This window comes from Ranitomeya imitator, chromosome 1 (assembly GCF_032444005.1).
Source record: "Ranitomeya imitator isolate aRanImi1 chromosome 1, aRanImi1.pri, whole genome shotgun sequence".
In the NCBI taxonomy this organism is placed as follows: domain Eukaryota; kingdom Metazoa; phylum Chordata; class Amphibia; order Anura; family Dendrobatidae; genus Ranitomeya; species Ranitomeya imitator.
The window spans coordinates 272170088-272194719 of NC_091282.1; the positions used below are offsets into that span (position 1 = coordinate 272170088).

At 42.5% G+C, this 24632-nt stretch overlaps 1 protein-coding gene across 3 annotated transcripts in view; it reads right to left on the minus strand.

Moving 5' to 3' along the window:
- The window catches only part of RIMBP2 (RIMS binding protein 2), a 524709-nt gene that overhangs the window by 167596 nt on the left and 332481 nt on the right, over window positions 1-24632 (minus strand). For 2 of the 3 annotated variants that reach the window (XM_069756050.1, XM_069756049.1), the window contains exons 13-15: window positions 16886-17037; window positions 4657-5127; window positions 3749-3895 (exon numbers count right to left, since the gene is read on the minus strand). In XM_069756050.1, the coding sequence (XP_069612151.1) occupies window positions 3749-3895; window positions 4657-5127; window positions 16886-17037 (770 nt within the window). Of the gene's footprint in view, window positions 1-3739; window positions 3896-4656; window positions 5128-16885; window positions 17038-24632 lie in introns of those variants that run through there. The other variant, XM_069756051.1, reaches the window with a different exon arrangement.

Sequence of the window (24632 nt, forward strand, 5' to 3'; positions counted from 1 at the left end):
TGATGCTATCGCATTGGGAGAGCAGTAATGTCACAATGGGGGCAGGCTTTGCAGCGTTGAGAATCTCTCCCCCCATGTGCTCGCCCACCCATCCACTCTCTCTTTCCCCATGTGCTGACGTCTCCCGTCTGTGCTCTCTTCTTTGACCTGTCTACCCCATGTGCTATCCCCCTTGTCTGCTGTCTCTCTCCTTCCTGTGCTGTGTTCTCCCATTATGTGCTGTCCTGTTTGAGCTGTCTCCCCCCCTGTGCTCTGTCTCTCTCACCCCTGTGCGCTTTCTCTCTCCCCATCTGCTGTCTTCTCCTCTCATGTCATCTCTTCTTTGACCTGTGTGCCCCATGTGCTCTCCCCCTTGTCTGCTCTCTCTTTCCACTACTGTGCTGTCTTCTTCCCTCATGTCACATCAGCTGAATGATTCACTGCGCCTGTGCAGAATTCGCGCAGGCACAGTAAATCAGACAGCAGCTATCTTTGTGCAGACATAGCGGCGTTCACATTAAAACTGTGCATGCGCTCCTCCTGTACAAAGATAATGGCGGTCAGTGAATCATTCAGCTGATCCAGGCAGAAGCATGTTTGCAACGGTGTTCTGCTGTGTTTCACTGGTGGCACCATGCAAGAGGCTGCGTACGGCGTATACAGTGTGTGTGTGTGGTGCGTACGGCATATACAGTGTGTGTCTGTGTGTGTGTGGTGCATACGGCGTATACAGTGTGTGTGTGTGGTGCGACGGTGCAAGAGGCTGGTACCACCAGCAATTTCCATATTGAGACACCCATCGCTTGGGTGTCCCAATATCGCTTGGAATTCTGGGATCCGGACACATCTGGACGAAACAGGATGTGAACACATTACAAGGTAAATATAAAGATGGTGGTCTAGGGCAGTCCATTATAACATATGGAGGACTATGGGGCACAATATACTATATGGAGGACTACGTGGTGTGCTTTATATTATATGAAGGACTACAGTGCACATTATACTACATGGACGACTCTGGGACACATTATACTATATGGAGGACTATGTGGTGTGCTTTATATTATATGAAGGATTATGGGGCACATTATACTATATGGAGAACTATGGGGAATGCATTATACTGTAGGGAGGACTATAGTGTGTGCATTATATAATATGGAGGACTATGGGAAGCATTATACTATGTGGAGGACCATGGGTTGCATTATACTACATGAGCAAAATGTTGCCTATTCATTTGGCGATTGCATTGTTTATGCCCAAATAAAAAATCATTGTTCTCAGCAGCACATCACCCAGTGAAAACTGCAGCTGTGCTGCTGTTGACACAATATTGTGTGGGGACAGAATGATCTATTACTAATTGTTCTGTTCTCATTATTCTTTGTCATCTTGTGTAATATTGTTGATCACGCTCGTTTAACGGCCTGAACTCAGCACATGTAGAGGCAACCGAAATGTTCCTGGGTGATGGTGCAACATTTGAGCATTTGTGGCCCCACTTAAAATTCTGCCTGGGGCACCACTATGTCTACAACCGTCCCTGTTTACAGTGCTGTTCTTCCTCTTGTCTGTACACAAAGTGTCACTTTCACAAAACATTTGCGTTTTCTTGCTTTGCCTTTTAATGTAGGTCACAATATCTTAGTTTCACTGAGTGACATCTGTTGATAGGAACTTAAAATATTAATCTTCTTCCCAGAAACAAGGGTATAAATACCTTCTAATGTCTCCCTACCGTGGTCTGTAAATGTGATTGTCAGACTGATCATTTCTGCTTCCAGTTCATCATGATGCAGTATGCAGTGACTAATCACTAGTTAGAATCCTGACAAATGTTACATATTTCTAATTAAATTACACAAATATTACCAGGATAATTTGCCACAGATTAGGTTTCCTTTTCCCAATTGCTTATCCTTAATAAATGTTTTAACAGACAGATGAAAAGGGGCAGATGTTTTAATCATTACATCTCAATTAACTGTATTTGTGGCCCTAAGAATGATTCTACATTTTATAGAAGCAATCAATCAGAAATCTGACTATTCGTTCAAGGCAAACATTACAGTGCAATGAGTGATGCCCATCTAAAGGTTCACTTATGTGTAGGAGAACTGTATAAACAACGTTCCTATCTGATACATTATTGTTGTGTAAATTTAGCAGTAATAGTAATCATGGGTGTACATAGAAATCATTGGGATCCAATAGAGGAAGTTCTAATTGCTCCTCCCTCACAAAAAAAAATACTCATATTCGGGGGGAGGGGGGGGGATATCACAGAAAATCATATCTCACAACTTTGCAACCCTTTCAAAGTAATTTTTCTAATATAGTATAATGCACCCCTCATAATCTTCCATATAGTATAATGCACACCCCAGTCATCTATGTTGCATAATGCAACCGTATAGTCCTCCATATAGTATAATGCGCTCCTCATAGTCCTCCATATAGCATAATGCACTCCTCATAGTCTTCCATATAGTATAGCACACTCCCCATAGTCCTCCATATAACATAATGAAACCCTTATAGCCCTCCACATAGTATAATGCACCCCATAGTCCTGTAAATAGTATAATGCACCCCCCCATAGTCTTCCATATAGTATAATGTGCCCCCTATAGTCCTCCATCCAATGTTATGACCACCACAATGTACTAATTTAAAAAAATTAATAACTATATTATTAACCTCTCCTCCTCATTCCCCCACGGCTCTCTGCACCAAGCGTTCTAAAGTGTTGTCTTCACTGCTCGGCACAGCAGCCTTGATATAGTAAAGTCATTGTGTGAGCTGAAATGAGACGTCAGATCTCACAGGCCAAGTGAGAATGATGGAGTAGGGAATGAATCGCTCTCTCTTTCATCCTAGCTTTCAACTGAATCCAGGATGCTGATACAGTTGAACTTGCTATAACTGGCTGGGGGCCTGGTGCCGGCGCTGGCCCCATAGTGGCTGCATGGCCTGCCGCCATTGGTGGTATGCCACTGGTAGCAATCTTTTTGGAGACCCCACCAATCCTGAGGATGAAGTGGTGGCAGTGTTACATTCTCGCACAGTGGAGCATGTGGCTATCTATTACACTATATGCTGCATAGCATAGCTCTATTCACAGGAATTCAGCCCCTTTATTTTCAGAATTGATGGGGGTCCCAAAGGTCACAACCCCACTGATTAGAAAGTGATAGCTTATTCTAGCAATGTGTATATACTACATACTGTATATAAAAAGCATTTTGCTTTGAGATTTTTAAGCTAAACTGTAAAATATTGGTTGGCAGAGATGATCTGAGAAAGATCAGGACCATCCGACAATGTCCTCACTTTAACACCACATAACTGCTGTAGCTAATCACTGGGATCATAGGTGATGCTGATGTACATTGCCCCGAAATGCTGAGTCTTGTGACTGGCTGCAGTGATCATGTGATGCCACTCTGACATCATCGCTGAAGTCATATCAGTGAAGAATGGGCGCAGCAGTGGAGAGCTGGTGCTGGGGCAGCAGCAGCTACATCTGACTATTATTTTCATATACAGGAAGCTTATTGATTAAAAAAAATCAAAACAGACAACCGATTATGAGATTAAAAGCAATGTCCGACATGTCTACTCATCAGGGATATACATTGAATTACTTCTAAACTTGGTCTGAAATCATGAAATCAATCAGCTTTGTTGTTTTACCGGAAACATTAGATGCCTTGCTCTTTTATTCAGTATTTTGGGGGTCTTTTCACACTTCTCAAATTACCTGCTTCCCGAGCTCTGAGCCTTTTAGGAACTCATCAACAGAAGCTCCTTTTCTTTTAATGTGTGGAGAATCATAGCCATCCTCTTCTTCATCCGAGTTATCATGTACTGCATTACTCCTCTCACTGAACAGGTTCCTCTTCTCATTCTGAGGTAGGTGAAACAGAACATAGACTAAGAGCATATGTAATGGTAAAGGCTCATTCAGACGTCGGTCCAAGATCGGAACGTAAAGAGCGGACTGGCAGCGTGTCTCCAGACCCGAGTGTGACAGCTTCATACAAATATATGAAGCCATCGCGCTCAGTTCGGAAGAGCTGCAGCCAGCCTGTACATTAGAAGTCCGTGCTCACGCCTATTGACACGGCCATCTAAATGAGCTCAAAGGCATCATTCACACCTGAACTGAATAACGTTGGATTACATCACTTATGGTAACATAGATTCTTTAACACTGTGAAATTAAAATCCAGCTCACCATGATCTGCATCTTGAGGGTGCTTGGAGCACGGAAACGCCTTGTCGAGGCGTGGAGAATGCAGAAAAGAGGAAAATCCAGCTCCACGAACTGTGATTCTTTTTATTCACATGAATGTTCATGATTAAGGGTGCGTAGATACATGAAACACGTTGATGCCACGTGTCATGTAAAACCGTATTTCTGACTCCGTATAACCTCCAAGTATTTTGTGTGAATAAAAAGAATCACAGTTCGTGGAGCTGGATTTACGTCATTTCTGCATCCTTAAACACTGCTTTATTCCATATAGCTGTACAGGCTCGGCGCACTGTAGTACATTCATTGTTAAACTGTACAGAGATAAATGTACAGAGATAGAAAATGTGCAGAGAAAGTAAGGCAAAAAAAAAACCCTAAACGAACATCACTAAAGATAATGCATACATTACCCTGGTACTCTCTGCAACCCTTTGTGCAGCTTCTCTCGCCATTGCTTTGGCCATTGTGTTAGAAATGGGTGCACCTTGAGGTTGTGGAAGTATCCGCTGAGGAGATGGAGACCTTCTACCATGACCTGGACTATGAAAATTTGATAGTGGGGGTTCCAATGTATGCCCATGAATGGGAGAAACCGAATGGGAATGGTCCCAAGCATCTTCCAGTTTTCTGTGTGAACATACATGATCATCTTTGGTATCTGGCATACCAGCACTAGCTAATGGCTTGCATTTGGACATAGTCCTTGGATGTTGTTGTGCTGGAGTCCTCAGTAAATCAGATGGAATGAGAGCAGTGCAGGAGTCTTCAGATTCCCCTTGTGCCGACAAGGTCCTCACTGTAACTTCCTTGGCATCTAAGTTGAGTATTTTCATGAGGTCCACCACAATGTTTTCAGCTGCGGGAAACACAACTTCTGCCACCTGTGATCACAGACAGAGAAAAAGAAGGTTTAGAAGCAAAAATACAAGTTACAATATCCTTTCACAAATCTTACTGGCAACCTCAAGTCACCTTTTACTAGAGAGGCTAAGTAGGACATTACATGGACATAAAATAAAGACATAAGTAATTAAGACATAAGTAATGTAAAAAATCATGTATGTTACAAGGGTGAGGATCTACATAAAACATATGTTAAAGGGGTTGTCCATCCTTGGGGTACAAGTCTGCAGTCACTCAATGTGACTGCAGACAGTGAATCTTCACTGTATTAAGAGAGGCCGTGCACATTTAGAGGGCACGTGACCTCATGTATGCAAATCACTTACTTATGGTCATGCCCGGGTAAGTGCCAGGGCCCTGAACAAATGGGGGGCCCACTCGTGGCCGGGACACCAGGGGGCTCAGGCCGCTCCCCCAGCAGCTTCGGCACTACTTGAGCTCAGCCGTCACTTAAACAAACATGGCCGCGCACAGTGCACTGTGCAGTGATGTCTGCTAGTAATGACGCGGCCGGGTTGACACACAAGCAAAGTTAAAGGCACAGTGCCGGCCTGACCGCATCATTAGAAGCAGACACAGCTGCAGAGTGCACTGTGCGCGGCCATGTCTGTTTAAGTGACGGCCATCAAGCAGCACGCCCTCCATAGGAGCATGATGGGCAACAAGCCAGGAGGAGGTGAGTGAGGCTTGTGTCTGTATGTCTGTGTATGCAAGTATGATGTGCATATCTGTGTATATCAGTGTGTATGACTGTATATATTTATGTATTTTTGTGAATTTGTCTTCAAATATATGTATGTAAATATCTGCGTATTGTATGCGTGCATGTCTGTGTATTGTATTGTATGTTTGTGCATGTCTGCTCATCGTATGTGTGTTCATTGTATGTAGTAAAATGTCAGGCAAGCGGATAGGTGGGGCTGGGTGAGGAATAGCTCCAAAGAGGCATTGGCTTGGGAAGTGCTTTGACATGCACAGAGCATTTAAAAATTGCTGTTTCATATGCAAATGAGGCTTAAGTCAGGGAGCAACAGATTTTATCAGTAAAGGTGTGTATGACATTATCTTTCAGAGAGTGTCATAACCATATAAAAAGTTTAAGGGGATGGATCGTTCTGACGGATGTCCATTAAATATGTAAATAATAAAGGTTTATAAATAGTCAATCTATTTATTTTTCCATAAAATTGTGTAATTAAATGCATACAGAAAATGTATATAGGCAAAAATGCAGCCAAGTCCTTTTAGCTTCCATAGTCTTAAGGAACCACCTATAGCTTCTAATCTACACATTAACGTCCATTCATATTTATGTTTTTTTTCCACTGACTCCAAAGCAGATGTTGAAACTCCTATGTATTTACTGAAGTACGCAGAACAAGCCATTGCAAGTCAGCCTTCTCCATTTTGTGAATAATCCTTAATCAGTTAAAGGGATTCTAGAGGATTGTAGGACAACATCCAAATGGTATTATTTAGGTACCGTCACACTAAGCGACGCTGCAGCGATACCGACAACGATCCGGATCGCTGCAGCGTCGCTGTTTGGTCGCTGGAGAGCTGTCACACAGACCGCTCTCCAGCGACCAACGATGCCAGTAACCAGGGTAAACATCGGGTTACTAAGCGCAGGGCTGCGCTTAGTAACCCGATGTTTACCCTGGTTACCATCGTTAAAGTAAAAAAAACAACCACTACATACTTACCTACCGCTGTCTGTCCCCGGCGCTGTGCTTCTCTGCTCTGGCTGTGAGCGCCGGTCAGCCGGAAAGCAGAGCGGTGACGTCACCGCTCTGCTTTCCGGCCGCTGTGCTCACAGCCAGAGCAGAGAAGCACAGCGCCGGGGACAGACAGCGGTAGGTAAGTATGTAGTGGTTGTTTTTTTTACTTTAACGATGGTAACCAGGGTAAACATCGGGTTACTAAGCGCGGCCCTGCGCTTAGTAACCCGATGTTTACCCTGGTTACCAGCGAAGACATCGCTGAATCGGCGTCACACACGCCGATTCAGCGATGTCAGCGGGAGATCCAGCGACGAAACAAAGTTCTGGACTTTCTTCCCCGACCAGCGATATCACAGCAGGGGCCTGATCGCTGCTGCCTGTCACACTGGACGATATCGCTAGCCAGGACGCTGCAACGTCACGGATCGCTAGCGATATCGTCTAGTGTGACGGTACCTTTACTGTATATTTACACAAGGCAACTGAAAACCAATTCCATTCATCTGAACGGGGTTGATTCAGTGCTCAGCATATTGATTTCTGTAAGATCTATTCAGATAAATAGGAAAATTGTAAAACTATCTACAATAAGTCTTGTGTATGACAATAAACCCTAAGGTTATGTTCACGCTGCATCTTTTTCTGCCTTTTTTTTTATTAACGGATTCACTCAAAAATGGCCTAAAAACACTAACAAAACCATCAAAAGAGGTCTATTATTTTAACTTTAGGCCTTTTAGAGATCATTTCATCTTCAACTTGCTTAACTGTTCACAATAACAGTAATTTTAACCAGGGGTGAACAAACTTTTACATGCCACTGTACTATGTGTCAAGGTTTTTGAAATCAATGCTGCAAAATAACACAACACATGTGCTAGAGAGTAAATCTAACCAGCAGCTGTAGACCATTCACTGGTCTCCCCTTTTTTCTGCTGTCTATTTCTCCTGTTCTGCAGTCCCAAGTAAACTTTCATTTAATGTATACACCACAAAGGGATTACTCCATCCTACGTGCATTACTCTAGATTTGTCAACACTAAAACTCATATGCCATGTGTTTGCCAATACTAACATGTTATCCAGATTGTTTTGCAATATTGTACTGCCAAATCAGTTTTAATATCCTACATAGTTTGGTGTCATCAGTAAATACTGATCAGCATGGTCTTAAAATGCAGACTCCCAGTTTTAATTTGAGAGTATCCACATCTTAATTGGGTCTTTAATATATAGCTGCCTCTTTTTAAGGGGACCAACAATAATTAGACAATAATCTCAAATGCTCTTTATTTGGCTTCAAGGGCAATTCCCTCGTTAATCCAGCTTCAATTGCGAATGAAAAAGGTCTGAAGCTGATTCCAGGTGTGGAATTTGCATTTGGAAGCTATTGCTGTGACCCCACAACATGCGGTCAAAGACGCTCTGAATGGAAGAGAAACAGACTATCATTAGGCTGAAAGAAAAAAAGAAATCCATCAAAGAGATAGTGGAAATATTAGGAGTGGCCAAATCAACAGTTTGGTACATTCTGCAAAAAAATAAAATAAAATAGCACACTGATGAACTTGGGAACTCAAAAAGGCCGGAAAGTCCTCAGAAGACAATAGTGGTGGATAATCACAAATTGCTTTCCAATGTGAAGAAAAACCCATTCACAACATTCACCCAAGTGAAAAACACTCTCCAGGAAGTAGCTATTTCAGTATCTAAGCCTACCATAAAGAGAACACTTCATGAGAACAAATACAGAGTGTTCTGTTGTGAGTTCCGTTCTGGAGCTCCCTCCTGTGGTTGCTAATGGTATGTTTGCGAGTTCTGCCCTTGGGCTCCCTCTGGTAGTTTCGAGTGGAACTGCTGCTCCGTTAGGTAGCTGTAGCAGCTGTCTTCACTAATCGCCTTGCCTGGGTTTGTTATTTAAACCTGCTCTGGGCTTTAGTCCATGCCTGCTGTCAATGTTCTTGGTTGGATTTGTTTCTTCCCTTGGATTTCTCATATGGCCAATCCTTGTCTGCAAAAGATAAGTTTTGCTAGTTTGTTTGTCCATTTGTTTGGACTCTATTGCTTTGCATTTTGTCTCTTTTGTCCAGCTTGTCACTATGTCTTATTTAGGCTAGCTGGAAGCTCTGGGAAAGCAGATTTGCCCCTCCACACCGTGAGTCGGTGTGGAGTTCATTTTTGTAAACTCTGCGTGGATTTTGTAGTTTTTAATACTGACCGCACAGTATCCTTTGCTCTCTGTCTATCTAGTTTAGTATTGGCCTCCCCTTTGCTGAATTCTAATTTCATTTCTGTGTTCGTCATTTCCCTCTCCTTTCAAAGTCAATATTTGTGGGGGGCTGTCTTTCCTTTTGGGGGTTTCTCTGAGGCAAGATAGCTTTCTATTTCCTTCTTTAGGGGTAGTTATATCTGAGGCTGTGACGAGGTGTCTAGGGAGTGTCAGGAACATCCCACGGCTATTTCTAGCTGTGTTGTTAGGATTAGGGACTGCGGTCAGTAGAGATACCACCTTCTCAGAGCTCGTTCCATGTTGCGTTTTAGCCACCGGGTCATTTCAGTGTGGCCTCTTAACCACCAGGTCATAACAGTACAGCAGGCCAAGAATGAATTGAATGCATCTCAAAAGAAGGAAAAAAAAAGAGTTCTGAACCATTTTTTTTTCTGTGCTCTGTTCTGTCTTTTTTTCCACTTGATATCTGGGTGGTGCTGGATATATGCTCTGGTATGGAGGTTCAGGGTTTGTTTTCTCGTGTGGATCAACTTGCTGCAAGAGTCCAGAGTATCCAAGATTATATTGTTCAGACTCCGGCTCTAGAGCTAAGAATTCCTACTCCTGATTAGTTTTTTGGGGACAGATCCAAGTTTTTGAACTTTAAAAATAGCTGCAAATTGTTTTTTGCTTTGAAACCCCGTTCTTCTGGTGATCCCATTCAGCAAGTGAAAATCATCATATCCTTACTGCGTGGTGATCCTCAAGACTGGGCATTTGCTCTTGAAACAGGGAATCCGGCATTGTTGAATGTAGATGCATTTTTTCAGGCGCTCGGATTGTTTTATGACGAACCTAACTCTGTAGAGCATGCTGAGAAAACACTGTTGGCCCTGTGTCAGGGTCAGGAAGCGGCAGAGTTATACTGCCAGAAATTTAGAAAATGGTCTGTGCTCACTAAATGGAATGAGGAGGCGCTGGCTGCTATTTTCAGAAAAGGTCTTTCTGAAACCCTTAAAGATGTTATGGTGGGCTTTCCTGCGCCTGCCGGTTTGAGCGAGTCTATGTCTCTAGCCATTCAGATTGATCGGCGCTTGCGTGAGCGCAAGGCGGTGCACCATATGGCAGTGTCCTCTGAGCGAAGTCCTGAGCCTATGCAATGTGATAGGATTTTGACTAGAACAGAAAGGCAGAAATTCAGACGTCAGAATGGCCTGTATTTTTACTGTGGTGATTCAGCTGCTCATGCTATTTCTGATTGCCCTAAGCGTACTAGGAGGATCCCTAGGTCTGTTACCATTAGTACTGTGCAGCCTAAATTTCTCTTGTCTGTTACCCTGATTTGCTCATTGTCGTCCTTTTCTGTTATGGCATTTGTGGATTCTGGCGCTGCCCTGAACTTAATGGACTTAGAGTTTGCCAGGCGCTGTGGTTTTTCCTTGGAACCTTTGCAGAGTCCTATTCCCTTAAGGGGAATTGATGCTACGCCATTGGCCAAGAATAAACCTCAGTACTGGACACAGTTAACCATGTGCATGGCTCCAGCACATCAGGAAAATATTTGTTTTTTGGTGTTGCATAATTTGCATGATGTTATTGTGCTGGGTTTTCCATGGTTACAGGAACATAATCCAGTGCTGGATTGGAGATCTATGTCTGTGACTGGTTGGGGTTGTCAGGGGATACATAGTGATATTCCTTTGATGTCCATTTCCTCGTCCCCTTCTTCTGAAGTTCCTGAGTTTTTGTCGGATTTCCAGGATGTATTTGATGAGCCCAAGTCCAGTTCCCTGCCTCCTCATAGGGACTGCGATTGTGCCATTAATTTGATTCCTGGCTGTAAGTTCCCTAAGGGCCGACTTTTCAATCTGTCTGTGCCAGAGCATGCCGCTATGCGGAGTTATGTAAAGGAGTCCTTGGAGAAAGGGCATATTCGCCCGTCTTCGTTACCGTTGGGAGTGGGATTTTTTTTTGTTGCCAAGAAGGATGGCTCCTTGAGACCCTGTATAGATTATCGCCTTCTCAATAAGATCACTGTCAAATTCCAGTATCCGTTACCTTTGCTTTCTGATTTGTTTGCTCGGATTAAGGGTGCTAGTTGGTTTACTAAAATCGACCTCCGAGGGGCGTATAATCTTGTGCGTGTTAAACAAGGTGATGAATGGAAAACAGCATTTAATACGCCTGAAGGCCATTTTGAATATCTTGTGATGCCATTCGGGCTCTCTAATGCTCCATCGGTATTTCAGTCCTTTATGCATGATATCTTCCGGAATTATCTGGATAAATTTATGATTGTGTATTTGGATGATATTTTGGTTTTCTCCGATGATTGGGAGTCTCATGTGAAGCAGGTTAGGATGGTGTTTCAGGTCCTTCGTACTAATGCGTTGTTTGTGACGGGGTCTAAGTGCCTCTTTGGAGTTCAGAGGGTTTCTTTTTTGGGTTTCATTTTTTCTCCCTCAGCTATTGAAATGGACCCTGTTAAAGTCCAGGCCATTCATGATTGGACTCAACCTACATCTGTAAAGAGCCTTCAGAAATTTTTGGGCTTTGCCAATTTTTATCGTCGCTTTATTGCTAATTTTTCTAGTGTGGTGAAGCCTCTGACCGATTTGACGAGGAAGGGCGCTGATGTGGTGAATTGGTCCTCTGCAGCTGTTGAGGCCTTTCAGGAGCTTAAACGTCGTTTTACTTCTGCCCCTGTGTTGCGTCAGCCAGATGTTTCTCTCCCTTTTCAGGTTGAGGTTGATGCTTCTGAGATTGGGGCAGGGGCCGTTTTGTCTCAGAGAAATTCTGATGGCTCTTTGATGAAACCATGTGCCTTCTTCTCCAGAAAATTTTCGTCTTCTGAGCGTAATTATGATGTCGGCAATCGGGAGTTGTTGGCTATGAAGTGGGCATTTGAGGAGTGGCGACATTGGCTTGAGGGAGCCAAGCATCGCGTGGTGGTCTTGACTGATCACAAGAATCTGATTTACCTCGAGTCTGCTAAGCGGTTGAATCCTAGACAGGCTCGGTGGTCTTTGTTTTTCTCACGTTTTGATTTTGTGGTCTCGTATATTCCTGGATCTAAGAATGTGAAGGCTGATGCCCTTTCTAGGAGCTTTTTGCCTGATTCTCCGGGAGTTCTTGAGCCGACTGGGATCCTCAAGGAGGGGGTGATTCTTTCTGCCATCTCCCCTGATTTGCGGCGGGTACTTCAGGAGTTTCAGGCTGATAAACCTGACCGCTGTCCTGTGGGGAAATTGTTTGTTCCTGATAGATGGACTAGTAGGGTAATTTCTGAGGTTCATTGTTCGGTGTTGGCTGGTCACCCTGGGATTTTCGGTACCAGAGATTTGGTGGCTAGGTCCTTCTGGTGGCCTTCCTTGTCGCGGGATGTGCGTTCGTTTGTGCAGTCCTGTGGGACCTGTGCTCGGGCTAAGCCTTGCTGTTCACGTGCCAGCGGGTTGCTTTTGCCTTTGCCTATTCCTGAGAGGCCCTGGACGCATATTTCCATGGATTTTATTTCTGATCTTCCTGTTTCTCAGAAGATGTCTGTCATCTGGGTGGTTTGTGACCGGTTTTCTAAGATGGTCCATTTGGTGCCGTTGATTAAGTTGCCTTCCTCTTCTGATTTGGTTCCATTATTTTTTCAGCATGTGGTTCGTTTGCATGGTATTCTGGAGAATATTGTGTCTGACAGAGGTTCCCAGTTCGTTTCTAGTTTTTGGCGGTCCTTTTGTGCTAGAATGGGCATTGATTTGTCTTTTTCTTCTGCATTCCATCCTCAGACAAATGGCCAAACGGAGCGAACCAATCAGACCTTGGAAACCTATTTGAGATGCTTCGTGTCTGCTGATCAGGATGATTGGGTGACCTTTTTGCCGTTGGCCGAGTTTGCCCTTAATAATCGGGCTAGTTCGGCTACCTTGGTTTCGCCTTTTTTTTGTAACTTTGGTTTTCATCCTCGTTTTTCTTCAGGGCAGCTTGAGCCTTCTGACTGTCCTGGTGTGGATTCCGTGGTGGACAGGTTGCAGCAAATTTGGACTCATGTGGTGGACAATTTGACATTGTCTCAGGAGAAGGCTGAGCGTTTTGCTAACCGTCGTCGGTGTGTTGGTCCCCGGCTTCGTATTGGGGATTTGGTCTGGTTGTCTTCTCGTCATGTTCCTATAAAGGTTTCTTCCCCTAAGTTCAAGCCTCGCTTTATTGGGCCTTATAAGATTTCTGAAATTATCAATCCAGTGTCTTTTCGTTTGGCCCTTCCAGCTTCCTTTTCCATTCATAATGTGTTCCATAGATCCTTGTTGCGGAGATATGTGGTACCTATGGTTCCCTCCGTTGATCCTCCTGCTCCGGTGTTGGTTTAGGGGGAATTGGAATATGTGGTAGAGAAGATTTTGGATTCTTGTTTTTCGAGGCGGAAGCTTCAGTATCTGGTCAAGTGGAAGGGTTATGGCCAGGAGGATAATTCTTGGGTTGTTGCCTCCGATGTTCATGCTCCCGATTTGGTTCATGCTTTCCATTTGGCTCGTCCTGATCGGCCTGGGAGCTCTGGTGAGGGTTCGATGACCCCTCCTCAAGGGGGGGGTACTGTTGTGAGTTCCGTTCTGGAGCTCCCTCCTGTGGTTGCTAATGGTATGTTTGCGAGTTCTGCCCTTGGGCTCCCTCTGGTGGTTTCGAGTGGAACTGCTGCTCCGTTAGGTAGCTGTAGCAGCTGCCTTCACTAATCGCCTTGCCTGGGTTTGTTATTTAAACCTGCTCTGGGATTTAGTCCATGCCTGCTGTCAATGTTCTTGGTTGGATTTGTTTCTTCCATTGGATTTCTCATATGGCCAGTCCTTGTCTGCAAAAGATAAGTTTTGCTAGTTTGTTTGTCCATTTGTTTGGACTCTATTGCTTTGCATTTTGTCTCTTTTGTCCAGCTTGTCACTATGTCTTATTTCGGCTAGCTGGAAGCTCTGGGAAAGCAGATTTGCCCCTCCACACCGTGAGTCGGTGTGGAGTTCATTTTTGTAAACTCTGCGTGGATTTTGAAGTTTTTAATACTGACCGCACAGTATCCTTTGCTCTCTGTCTATCTAGTTTAGTATTGGCCTCCCCTTTGCTGAATTCTAATTTCATTTCTGTGTTCGTCATTTCCCTCTCCTTTCACAGTCAATATTTGTGGGGGGCTGTCTTTCCTTTTGGGGGTTTCTCTGAGGCAAGATAGCTTTCTATTTCCTTCTTTAGGGGTAGTTATATCTTAGGCTGTGACGAGGTGTCTAGGGAGTGTCAGGAACATCCCACGGCTATTTCTAGTTGTGTTGTTAGGATTAGGGACTGCGGTCAGTAGAGATACCACGTTCTCAGAGCTCGTTCCATGTTGCGTTTTAGCCACCAGGTCATTTCAGTGTGGCCTCTTAACCACCAGGTCATAACAGTGTTCCTCAAAAGTGCAAACCATTAATCAGCCTTAAAAATAGAAAGACCAGATCAGACTTTGCCATAAAACACCTAAATAAGCCAGCCCAGTTCTTGAAGACATCAACCGATATCAGAATGATGAGAAGAAGAACATATGGAGAATACTTGGAAGGGCTCATGATCCAAAGCAAACCACATCCTCTGTAGAACATGGCGGAGGCAGTGTAATGACATGGGAATGCATTTCTTCAAATGGTACTGGGTCACTAGTGTTTATTTAAGATGTCAGTGAAAACCGAACCAGCCAGATGAATTTGGAAGTGTACAAGACTATAATTTCTGATCGGATTCAACAAAAATGCAGCACAGTTGATTGGATGATGCTTCACAGTACAGATGAACAATGAACCAAAACCTACTATGAAAACAACCCAGGAGTTTAAGGCAAATAAGTTGAATTTTCTGCAATAGCCAAGTCAATCACCAGATCTGAAACAGATTGACCATGTATTTCACATACTGAAGACAAAACTTAATGCATAAAGATTCTCAAACAAGCAACAAGTGAAGTCAGACTGTGGCCTGGTGATATCCATGGCTTCCAGACTTCAGGCAGACAATGCCTGAAAAGGATTATCTGCAAAGTATTAAAAATTAAGATTTTATTTATGGTAAAGTTAATTTGTCCAATTAATTTTGAGCCCCTGAATTGAGAAGGTTTTAATAAAAAATTGTTGCAATTCCTAAACGTTTCACAAGATATTTTTGTTCAACCCCTTTAATTAAACCTGAAAGTCTACACTTCAATGGCATCTCAGCTGTTTCATTTTAAATAAAAAATAGTGGCATGCAGAGGCCAAATCTACTTTCTATCAAACTCCTTTTCATGGCTTAGTGATAGTGAGTAGTGAATAACCAGAAAATCAGTTTTAAAACTGCAAATCAGACTAAACTAATTAGTGGGTGACTAGTTGGGTGGGCATTGAATTTCATGGGCTAATCTTCCCTTTTATCATGTAGTCACACCCCTGTGGACATGAGTGACATGATTTTCAAGAGTAATGTCACTTTTAGGGAATAAAGGAGGCAGCAATGAGACAGAACTGTTAGTAGTTTATGTATTACCAGGACTGTGGAGACCTGGGTGTCGTAACCGATGCCTTCCCCCCTCCCATCACTCCCGTAATGAAACACACACAGTCCTAGGTGGGTTGAACAGGTCAGTCACAGTTTATTAATTAAATAAGCAGAGAAAGGCAATTACATATCGTAACGGAGCTCCTGTCCGTGATCGACAGGGGAATTGGCCCAGCGAGCGATTACGACCTTTGCCCTCCTCCGCTTCTTCCGCTGTGACTTTATAAAGATTACTATGGTTAGTTATATCAACATACGTTTACTTTATACATTATCCCGCAGGTTAGTATCGCCATTAGCCCTTAAAAGGGAGGGAGGGTGGGACAAAAGCTTCCAGGTGTCCGCCAGGAGGAAAAGAGGAAGTTCCCGGCCGGACACCTGGATTTAACCCCTGTAGGAGTGGCCGTAGGACCCCTCCCCTCTAGTGACCACTGGCCGGCTGGGGGTATCCTAATTAGTGCATCACTAAGCAGGGAGTGATGCTAGGGGGGAACTGGCACTGACATAATTTTAATGCTGCTCTCTCTGTGTGCTCCCCAGTCAGAGGCGCACACCTTATTCAGTACCGTGCCTGCCATTCTTTTGCAAGTGATCATGGAGCTCCTCCGCAGTTGGCTGAGGCCTATGTCACTGCTGCCTCCTTGGGTATTTGCAGTTTGCCGATGAAGCTGGGGAGCGTACACCCGCCTTCATGGTGCTTTATCGGGGGTGGCAGAACTCCTTGTTCATGTGCAGAATTTGTGAAGAGCTGGCTGTGATGTCACTTTCATGTCACTCATGCCTTCAGGGACATGACAACATGATTAGGAGGAAGATTAGTCCTGGGAAATCAACACTCCCCATTCCGGAGTAGTCACCCACTAATTTGCATATCACAGACACAGTTTTATAATCAATTTTATGGCTATTCAACAATTACTAAGCCACAAAGGCTTGGTAGATATAAAGTGCAATAAAGACATGGTGTTGGTCTTGGGGGGTGGCTCTATCAATTAGGCTGTGGAGAAGGAAGTGTACTACAACGATATAGCAAATAAACTGAGGTTTTAAACCTATGAGTTTCAAGACATTTGCTATATAATGTATTATGTATACAAAATGTAGCTTATTCTGAAGACCCTCTTGTTTAGCTCACACGATTGGCTGAACTGGATATAATTGTATTCACCTCTGTGCCGAGAGTTGGATTATTAAAGGAATGTATTTAAAAAAAACATTTCATAGCTCATATTGGAGAAACACTGTAGAAAAACCACTATCTTAGCAAGTTTTTACCTTTTGTCCTTTAGAATACACTGCAAAACCAGTCACATTTGCTCCATTGGAGGTTCCTGTTGGAGAAAGCACTGGGGGTCTCCATGTAACCAGCAGTGTAACGGGGTTAGGTCCAGGATGCACAGTAACATCTTCAGGTGCAATAGGAGGACCTGTGATTAAAAGTAAGATGTCATTTTTTTGTATCAAGATGACAATTTTGTAACACTTCTCTAATTATATATTATTCATTTTATTTTATATAACTTCTCATACATGGTGCTGGGAATTAAAGGAGATGTCCGAAACTTTATACCGATGGTCTATCCGTAGGATAGATCATCAATATCAGATTGGTGGGGGTGAATGGTGTATTCTCCTTTACATTTCTTTAATATAAATAAACTTGATTATACTGTGGAACTTGATGAAATATGAATATGTTTGGTAGCAGGTACAAAACTTAACTGTTACATCTGCTGTACTGAACAGAGGCACAGGCTTAATGGTTACATGTGATGGCACATCACTTGTGAGAGCAACATCTCAATTACATGATATAGCTGATCTGAACTGAACCATCCATGTTTTCAGATATCTTTCCTCCCCTCTGTACAGTACCCATGCTCCAGTCTGGCAAGCTCAGTTTTCAGTAACACTTCAAAGTCTAATTATGCAAATTGTCTCTTCAGAGAGGAAGAGAACTAGAACTTTAGTGCCACCTATTGGAAGGTAACAATCCTACGAGTCAATGTTGACCCTTCAACGAGCCTTGACACATGACTTAGGATAATAGCCAAACCAGAATCTCAATTTGCAGACACTGTTTTTTGGGGTACTGCCCCATTTCAGTGCAAAGCGGAGATCTGGTTTGGCTGTGTGAGAGGCGTCCGACTGATATCCAAGAAGTATAATTTCTCCTTGCGGAGATTGACATGCACAGACTTCAAAGTCTGACATACATGTTGCCTCATCCCCAGTTTCTTCTCTGCTGTCTCTGGGTCCACACAAAACCTGCAGCTATGCCTATATAGGCACTTGACTCCATTTCCTGAGCTTTTCTTTCTCTCTTTGACACTTTCTATGGCATCAAAGGTGTTTCAGCTGTCATGGATCCAAACAGTGTTGCTGCTGCTAGAGCTGATACTGCAGATACCAAAACACTAGTATGGATGTTGCTTTGCCTGGTGCTTTGACAAGCAACACCATTAGGGCTTATACTTATCTGCGTTTAAAATGGATGAGTGCAAACTGATTTATCTTGTAGATTGTGAGCCTTCGCGGGCAGGGTCCTCTCTCCTCCTGTACCAGTTGTGACTTGTATTGTTCAAGATTATTGTACTTGTTTATTATGTATACCCCTCCTCACATGTAAAGCGCCATGGAATAAATGGCTCTATAATAATAAATAATAATAATAATAATAAATCGGATTGCTCTCTGACTAATATTATGGAATGATTATGTGCTCAACTGCAATTTTTTTCTCATCTCGGATCGGACTGAGAAAAAAATCGCAGTATGCTGTGAATGGCCGCTTACATCGGACGAGACTCTCCAATGCAAGTCAATGGGTGCAAGAAAAAAGTTGCAAGGCACACGGACCATGCGTGTGCCATCCGATTTTTATGCACCGATCTCATAGGAAACTAGAACTCACTGACAGTAGCGTGAGGACGTGCCTGCAGTGATGACTGATGATGTCCATAAGGTGACCAGAGTTTAGCCTTTGCTGGTTATTAAAATTAGGGGAGATTCAATGTCATTTTTTGGGGGGTACCCCCTTTTTAATAACTAGTAAAGGCTATACAGACAGCTGGCAGCAGTTATTAATAAGCTTGGAAGATCCATGGATAGTGGCCCCATCCCAGAATAATAACACCAGCCCCCAGCTGTCTGCTTTCCCTCAACTGGTTAAGAAAAAAGAGGTGGACCCCAAATCATTTTTTTCTTTTATTTATTAATTAACTCATGCTTGTACCATAAACTACGTAGAAAACACAGAAGGCTAGCACTCAACTGGTGTGAATGTGACGGTGCTGGTGAACGGAGCCAATGGTCCCATCAATCATAGAACTATATAATCACTGCACTCGTACCATGGAAAATGCTTATTTTAGGTGAAGTTTTTATTTAAACAATATTGAAGTAGCGGAGCGATAGGCAAATAAAATGTTTCGGCCAATCCGTGGCCTTGATCACAATATCGCTGCAACAGACAAAGAAAATACAAAATGAACATATACGAAACCAAATATACATATATAGAGTTGCCGAAGCATATATACAAATTCGAAAGCATGTCAGGACAATTGCCAAAGAAAAATCATATCTAGAGATACTGTATATATATATATATATATATATATATATATATATATATATATACATATATATATTTTAAATACAAGTACATGCTGGTATGGTTTAATACAAGGACATACTATAGAGAAACTGGGTTATAGAGGAAAAGCATACGTCTTATACACTAGAGAAGGTAGACATACCCTTAATGGAGGTTCTTTCTAGAATGAGTATGCAGTGTTGCTGAGGAAATCAGCTATGATTAGAGGTGTATGGTCCTGTTGAGGGTGGCAAGGAGTAGTAAGCAATGACATTAAGTAGAAGGTATATGCTGGTGAAAAAGCAACTTAGCCGAACAAGTATATGGAATAGTACTTGGGGAGGTGTACACAATGGGTAGCGTGACCACAAGGAGTTGTACTCCTGTGGCAGAAAAGCAAATATTAGGAGAAAAGGAACAATGACGTGCAACAGTTATGCAACATATGGGAGATCTTAGCACTGTAAACTCGCCCCCAATCACCAGGGTGGATTTGTGTATAATAAAGGAACGTTATTATGGCATAACAGGATCAGAATAAAAATGTGGTGGTGTAGTGGGGTCCCACAAGCATTAGTTGCTCGTCTGAATTCACAGGTCCTTATGTGTCACCAACAAGTGGATAAGTAGCTATGTTATACTTGCCAGCATAGTGTTAATATGGCTAGAGCCAGGTACACAGCGGAAGGCATGCCATCGCTGTATGGGACTGAAGTATATACAAGGCTATAGCTGTGGGGAAAATCAAGGATACAATGGGTAATGTATCTGGAAGGCTATTAGATAATGGGACTATGGCTGTGCACTTCCTGCCAATTTATAAAGTCAGCCAGGCCCAGACCCTCATATCGCTGTGTTGCTTCAATGGCCAGAGGGAGGATGTGAAGGGATAAAGCTGTAAAGGAGAAAACGGGATCAGGGTAAAGTGAAACCATAAGTAATGAGAAGGTGACTTATCTGATGAGTGAAGTTGTCTCACATCCGATGGTAGCAGTGATCCTCGCGGTTGGAGCCAACGTTGGTGGCAACACTGCATACTCATTCTAGAAACAACCTCCATTAAGTGTATGTCTACCTTCTCTAGTGTATAAGACGTATGCTTTGCCTCTATAACCCAGTTTCTCTATAGTATGGTATGTCCTTGTATTATACCATACCAGCATGTACTTGTATTTAAAAAAAATATATATATCTCTAGATATGATTTTTCTTTGGCAATAGTCCTGACATGCTTTCGAATTTGTATATATGCTTCGGCAACTGTATATATGTATATTAGGTTTTGTATATGTTCATTTTGTATTTTCTTTGTCCGTTGCAGCGATATTGTGATCAAGGCCACGGGTTGGTCGAAACATTTTATTTGCCTATCGCTCCACTACTTCAATATAGTTCAAATAAAAACTTCACCATGGTACGAGTGCAGAGATTATATAGTTCTATGTACCGTAAACTACACACGCAAAGCACTGATTATATATCTCACCGACATATTTCTATCTATATCTGTATTTAAGATTATTTTATTAGTTAGAAAACTAGTTTTAAAATGAGACAGAGAATTACAGTATGTAAAAGCTGATGTTAAAAACGCATTGTATACGGATTACGTAAGCATGTCATACGGATGCTAGGTGAGGAAAAACGCATAATTCTCGCATTACATTCGTCCTGCTTTTCAGGAACAACAACGGACCGATTTTATTTACATACATTCATTATGTGCTAGTGTATACTGATGATGGAGAGCGCTTTGTGTTATACATTACTATAATTACACGTTTCTTAAATTTGATTTTAAACTTTCGGTGAACAGATGACGGTATTTTCTAAGCGAAGCTACCCTGTAGTGCATGATCTCGCGCCTGGTACCATATTTGGCTCCGTCGCACATTTGTAATTGTCTCTGGTTGGGATAATACCTCAATTAACGAAGCAGAGTGAGATGCTCCAAAAAGAAGATTTAACACAAAATAAAAAAAAAGGCCAAAAAAGAATCAATTACAGCAACTAGAAAATCTGCCAATTATCAAAACATAACTTGGAAGTGTCACCAGCAAATCTTGCTATATAATTCAGTGCGCAGAAAAAACCTAGTCTAAACATTTACCAAAATTAACAAATATTAACATTTAACAGATTTGCCGGCAAGAACGGAATAATCACATCCAATACATAAATATGAGCTTCTAAGGAATTCAAAGAAAATGTCATATCTTTATAAGGGACTCTAAAAAGTAGACAAAGAGTTCATACACAGGGGACAGAATTCAGGGGAAAAAATCCACAAAGAATCCACAGCGGCATGTGTATTTGGTCCTGGAGCTGCAGTGGACTCACCATGTGCATTGCAGAGAGTAAATAAGATAAAAAAATGAAATGATGTGAATTTAATATCTGCACCGCATGTTATTTTCTAAAAGGATTTTTTATGCAACATGTGAATAAAATGTAATATATTATCATCCACTTACCTGTCATTATAATATGATTTCACTGTGGCCAGCACTTCTATATAGTAACCAGTTTGTGGCTGGCGTAAATCTGTCAGAATAAAAGGGGAGAAGCCAGAGCTGCTTATGGTCAGAACGCAATACAAAAGTGAACATGCACATATTAATTTCTAACTGTATATCAAAATGAGACATTTAGCAAACAATTGATCAATTCTTTGAGCCACCCCGCCACGCCAAGGCATTCTCATAATGGGGCAGTCCTACTCTAAGATTTTTATATTCGCTGTGCCATTACAGCCTCCTAAATGTGTTGGAAGCAAGACCACATTAATCTCACTTTACGTTTTTTATATTTGCTGTGCCATTATGGCCAACTAAATTTATTAAAAGAGGGAAGAACTGAATGATAACGGTACCTGTAGCATTTCAGAATCACTCCCATGGCGCCAGAAAGGGTATGCGCAAATAAAGGTCGACCAGGTCCGGACATAGACATTTCAGATCTGACCTCCACACTGACCATAAGCATCGCTGGCTTCTCCCTCTTTTTATTTTGATATTGGTTTGTGGTTGACCACCACTCTTGCCGTGCGTGCTGGGTTATGTACGCCATTCTTTCTGTGTTCACTGTGATTGACCTAGGCTGCTGTACACACATGCAGCAGCCCTGCCCTGCCCTAGGCTCTGTTTGATTGTGCACCTGTGTCCAAGCCTGTCTCACCCTTCATCTGTGGTGCTGGTAGGCAGTGTGGAGGTTGTATCTGAAATGTCTATGTCCAGACCTGGTCAACCTTTATCTGTGCTTGCCCTTTCTGGCATGGAAGTGATTCAGAAATGCTTCCGGTACAGTTCACATTTAATGTGGTCTTGCTTTTAATACATTTAGGAGGCCGTAATGGCATAGCGAATATAAAAAATGTAGAGTAGGACTGCCCCATTATGAGAATGCCTTGGTGTGGTGGGGTGGCTCAAAGAATTGATCAATTGTTTGCTAAATGTCTCTTTTTGAAATACAGTTAGAAATTAATATGTGGATGTGCACTTTATGTATTGCGTTCTGACCATAAGCAGCGCTGGCTTCTCCCTTTTTTTATGTAAATCTATCAGACTGGTACTATCGTAGTTCTTTAACATGCATATATGGATAAACAGATATGACTGCAGTCTCAAGAGTCAAACGTTAAATGGGTTGTCTGGTCAAAACCAATAAGTCTGCAGTCACTGTGTGTGTGACTGCAGACTTATAAATCCCCCCTCCCCGACGCATGCACTGTGCCCTGTGGGTATTCGCCGGTGTCAGACTGGGGAACAGAAGGTATGCATGAGTTATACATACCCCCGGCCAGTGGGTGCAGCCTCGCTCTCCATACACTTGTATGGAGCAAGGCTATGCCCTCTAGTCGGACACATCTAACGATGGGGCGTGGCCTTGGCTCAGTACAAGTGTATGGAGCAGGCCCACGCTCATTGGACGGTGGTGTATAACTCAGACATACATTCCGTTCCCGGGTCTGAAACTGGCTAATCCCCGCAGCGCACAGTGTACATTTGAAGACACCATTGATTTTATCACATAGTGTACTGGAAAATGGGAAATAAAAAAATTCCAAGTGGGGAGAAATTGTGAAAAAAACATTAAGACATTATTTTTTGTGAACCGTTTTTATGGTGTACATTGTGTGGTAAAAATGACCTCGCAATATGATTCTCCCCATCAGTGCGATTACGGTGATAGCAAACATATCCCATTTTTTCCCATTATTTTAGTGGTGAAAAAAAAATCTGAAGTTTAAAAAAAAAATTGTGGGGAAGTTGTGTCGCCATTTTCTGAGACCCATAACGTTTTCATTTTTCAGTCGATGGAACTGTGTAAGGGCTTATTTTTTGAGTGTCGAGAAAGTTTTTATTGAAACCATTTTGGGCTAGATGCGTCGTTTTGATTGCTTGCATTTTTTGTGTTATTGCAGCAATTTTGCGATCTTGTTTTTTTTCACTTACAGTGGTTACTGAATGCGTTAGTTATATTTATTCCTTGATATATCGGACTTGTCTAAATGCAGCGATACCACATATGTGTATTTTTTATTATCTTTATTTTAAATGGAGGGTGATTTGAACTTTTATGTTTTTTAAAACTTGTTTTTTTTTCCCCTTAGGGGACTTGAAGCTGCGATTGTCTGATCACTTGTGCTATATACAGCAATGCCATAGTATTACTGTATATAGCAAAAATCAGGTGAGCTCCGCAATGACAAGGTCCTCAACTGATCCCCAGCTGTCATAACACCCCATCGATCATGTCAAGGGCACGCCTATGGGAGCTTAGACTGATGTGCCTCTATGCCACTCTCAGTTTGACAGCAGCATTTATCAGGTAAACACTTGTGGATGGTGCTTCCCACCACCTACAATTGTTAGCGGCAGGTCCTGGCTAAACAACACAGGTCCTGGCTGTAACACTCCTTGAGCCCGATCTATACACCTGCTTCCGACTTGCGTCGTACATATACAGCGGATTTTGTGAAGGGGTTAAGAGGGGCATGCCTTTTAATGAATCAGGCACATGTGAACAGTGGCCTGAGACTGGAGAAACCTTTCTGTTGTAAGGTATCCAATAATGAATTAGTCGAGCTGTGGTGCCACATTCCTGTTCAAACCCATTCCCACACCAAATGCAACCATTTTGGTGGATCTGGGAAAAACTAATATGCAAATGCCAAATGTTCCAATTCTTTAGCACACAAAAAATTGTGACTTTTGAAAATGACTATTATCACTTTGATGAATCAGGGCCTAAGAGTTTACTGCAAAATTGCACCAGACTTTGCTACAAATACATAAACACTAGGTCTTTGCCTACGTGGTCAGTACCAGCTTTGTAACTCCTTGATCCAGCACATCAACCAGTAGGATCATCAACTTAGCAAAACCCCCATCAGCCCCAATGTTCTCTCCATCTAGGCAGGTA